This window comes from Dermacentor albipictus, chromosome 1 (assembly GCF_038994185.2).
Source record: "Dermacentor albipictus isolate Rhodes 1998 colony chromosome 1, USDA_Dalb.pri_finalv2, whole genome shotgun sequence".
NCBI classification, from domain to species: domain Eukaryota; kingdom Metazoa; phylum Arthropoda; class Arachnida; order Ixodida; family Ixodidae; genus Dermacentor; species Dermacentor albipictus.
The window spans coordinates 66,026,137-66,029,850 of NC_091821.1; the positions used below are offsets into that span (position 1 = coordinate 66,026,137).

General features: G+C 44.8%; 1 protein-coding gene across 2 annotated transcripts; it reads left to right on the forward strand.

Moving 5' to 3' along the window:
* The first annotated feature begins 570 nt into the window (after nt 1-570).
* Nucleotides 571-3,510, forward strand: LOC139047723 (sulfiredoxin-1-like). 2 transcript variants are annotated; one of them, XM_070521733.1, is made up of 3 exons: nt 571-881; nt 1,561-1,656; nt 3,093-3,510. In XM_070521733.1, the coding sequence occupies exons 1-3, from the start codon at nt 609-611 to the stop codon at nt 3,300-3,302; spliced, it is 579 nt and encodes a 192-aa protein (XP_070377834.1). In that variant the 5' UTR covers nt 571-608; the 3' UTR covers nt 3,303-3,510. The 2 variants fall into 2 exon arrangements, with proteins under 2 accessions (XP_070377834.1, XP_070377841.1); XM_070521740.1 differs by lacking the exon at nt 1,561-1,656 and having other exon boundaries at nt 579-881.
* The last annotated feature ends 204 nt before the right edge of the window (nt 3,511-3,714 follow it).

The window sequence follows — 3,714 nt, forward strand, 5'->3', positions numbered from 1 at the left end:
GCAGTGAAGCTGTGTGCGTAATTCACTTTTTGAGGTCGTGACGCATTCACGGACAACATTTAAGAGTTAAAATGAGTGGTAATCGTTCTGTCGTCGAACATTACGGTGGCTTCAAGTTTCTAAAGAGCGCAGACGCGAATTTTACAACGTGTACAATGAAACTGTTGGGTACGTTGCGAACTTTATACACAATGGGATTTATAATAATCTCCTTGAAAAAGGCAGTGGGAGCGGCTATTTAACGCTATTTTAGAGAGCAGCGGACTACACGCTCCGACATTCTTTAGGTTCGGGGAGTCAACTTTTGGAGCCATGTTACCGATCAAAGCCTTGTGACATCTCTGTCACTGTGTTAGCAAAAATCATCAACTAGAGAAGCAGTTCGTCGCAACACCACAGCTGCCGTACTACTTACAACGCCGCACAACCGCCCACCGCGTAGCAGACGAACAGGTTATAAAAGCGCCACCTACGGCAGTCGGTTGAACGAAAGTGGGCGCAAGCTGCTCCCATAGAAGCCGGATATCTGTGCAGGTCTGGAGTTCCAGTAGGTCGTGCGCCTGGCAACGTGAAACCAAAGCCACAGCCAAAGCCACTGAAGCGTAAAAATGGCGGAGACCGACGTGATGGCGGAATGTGTCGATGCCTCCGGTAAAACAGTTGTGTATCTTGATTTCAACTCTTTGGTCACAGCTGCTGGGCAAGGAAACATGCAAAATGTTGTCATCGTGAACAGTGCTTCTGGTAACGCAAACCTTTCTAGTGTGCATGGTGCTAACATCGCAAAAGTATACGAAGTGCCTCTGGATGATATAACGCGGCCTATTCCTGTTGCTCACTACGATGAAGACAAGGTCAGAGGAATCGTAGAACTTCTTGAGGTGAGTGAATGAAAAATTGTAGAATTTTAGTGCCAAGTACCTCGTGTCTGCGCTAGGTCAAACCTTGTGCTTTATACCCAGTATGATTACTTGCGCGTGAAAGTAGTTTAACGGCGTCAGCTATTAGCGCGCTTCGCCGCGCTCTTATCACGGCCTGTGCAAGTTGTGTGGTGTTCCATTATTCAAACGGCTGAATAGTGGTTGGGGGGTTAAAACGTTGCAGTTAGTGCTGAGTAGAAAATGTGTAAATGGTGGTGAAGCGCTCAAAGGGCGCGTTGTAAAATTTTAAGCGTGTAGCAAAAAACATTGCTTGCGCGGGAGGACGCACACAGGTCAACTTTCGTTGACATCACACTCCGGGCGTCACCAGATGTTATGTTCGTAAGGTGCTTACAAATAATCTTCACAAGGCAGAATATAGGCAAATCATATTGACCGCAAAAAAGACGGGGACATAGGAAGAAAACACATACACAGCACAGGCGGTAACTTTCAACTGTTTTATTCATAGCAGCCAGTGGGCATATATAGGCAAAAGGAACATGCGCAGATCGCGGCAAACAAGAATGCACATCAGCTTAGCGTGGCAACCAATTATCAAAAAAATCTATTTCCGCTTGAAACAACCTAATGGAGGTATCGCTAACACAATCTTCGCCTTTCTTATTTATATGGTAAGCCTCCATCAGTTCACGTGCAGTCTGGTCATGGCTTCTGCCCAGAATCTTTATCTCCTCAAAAAGAGGTGCACAGCGACAGGCATTGCAGTGCGCAGGTAAGTGCGCCGACTCATCTTTCTTTAACTTTTGCTCATGCTCCCTGGCTCGATCATTTAGGCACCGTCCAGTCTGCCCTATGTAGGACTTGCCACAGGCCAGGGGGATTTCATACACAACCCCCACATTGCATTTGGCATACGGCTTGGTGTGGTTCTTACCACAACCTAGCCTTCCTTTAGGATCACGGGAGGTGCGGGGGCAGAGCCGCGCCAGCTTAAAAGGGGCTGAAAAGACAAGGGGGACTCCAAACCTGCCTGCCACCTTCCTTAGGTTGTGAGCGACCCTGTGGATATACGGTACTACTTCAGGTCTTATGGCCAAAGAAGTCTCCAGGGTCTTTATGCTGTTGGACTAGAAATAAGTGAGCCCCTGAGATTCCCAATTTCATCTCACTTATTCCGTGTGTGTGTTTTTTTTTTTTCGTTCTCCTCCCATTGGAATGTGGCCGTTGCTGCTAAAATTCAATACTGCGAATTTGTGTTCAGCATTGCAATCCACAGCCACTGTGGCAGGTCTGAAAAGGAGCATGAAATGCTATTATTGGGGTTTTGTAACATATGCATTAGAAACTGCAGTTCAAGCCAGAGTTTACATTATCAGCTTTTGACATTTAATCATTGTACACCGCATAGCATGTCACTGTTCTAGTATTTGTGTGACAAATATATTCACTACTATTTAATGTCTGCTTTTGCAGTGAAGCAACAGGGCATGTCCTGTGCTGGAAAGGCTGCATCTGAACAGTGGAGGTTATTTATAAACTATGTTGGACCCTTTCGAACCATCATAGGCAAAAGAACCTTGAATTCCCAAACCAGATCATGTGTGGTACCACAGATTATGATGCACCTGTTTGGAATTACTAAAATATTTAAGGTAAAAGGATCATGTTGCATTCGAAAGTATGGAAAAACAAAACCTGGCTACATTTGGCAGCTTTCTTGTGCGTAGAAACGACCAAAGTAGACAGTACTTTGAAGTCTGCTGCCTTCCACTGACATAGTGGGTGCCATGGCTCGAGTTTTAACTGCAAAAATACAAGAGTGACATTCATTCTCTTGGCTAACACTTGCCATTTTTCTGCCAAGTAAATAAAGGAAAAGATTTGAAATAATGCTCTATTTGTCTAAGCTGGTTTAATGTTTCTTTTTTAAGTGAATCCCAGTTGGTCAAAATTTGCCACAATGTTCTGCTGTGGCTTTCCTCACCGCCCGTTTTTTTACATTTGGACATTAAATCTGATAGAATCAATTGATCACAGTTTCCCCATAGTTGCCCGCTAGAAATAAGCGGGCAACTTGACATTGAGTAGCTTTATTCTTTTCACCTTCTTTTCCACCAAATAATCACTTGAATGAATTTGTTCCTGCTGTTATGACTATTACTCTTATTCTTATGCCTTTACAAGCTTCACCTGCATTTTCTCATGCAGAACCCAAACACAAAAGACCAGGTTGCGCCTGTGGACATTCTCTGGATCAAGGGGAGTGAAGGTGGCAATTACTACTACTCTTTTGGTGGCAACCACAGATTTGAGGCCCACTACAGGCTTGGGTGCTCAACCATTCGGGCCAAACTCATTCGGTCAGCACCTGCAGCCCTCGCCCTCTACTTGGGAGGGTCAACACCAAATCTCAAGTGATTGTTGTGGTGCCCATTGTTGGGCGTGACCTTGTGGAAACAGTCATCTTAGTTATTTACCTTGGATTGGTCCCAATTTCCATTGCTTTCTCAACCGCCATTTCATCTGTACGAAGCTCACATCATCAGGGTAATGAAACAGCAAGACTCTTTTATTTATTATCTGCATGCGAGACATCCCATAATAAAAGAAGTATAGACACACTAAAGACACCTCCTGTTCTCTGTGTGCCCACGCCCATCATTCCATAAGAAGTGTGTGGGTGAGGTACCCCACAAGTATACTGAGCTTTGCTTCAGAACCGAGGTTTCCGGCTCACTACAAGGTACTGTTTTAGGTTCAACTATTTGCACAATTTGCAGGTGGGGAGCAAAAATTGCTGAATCTCACCAACGAAAATAGCTGAAACGAG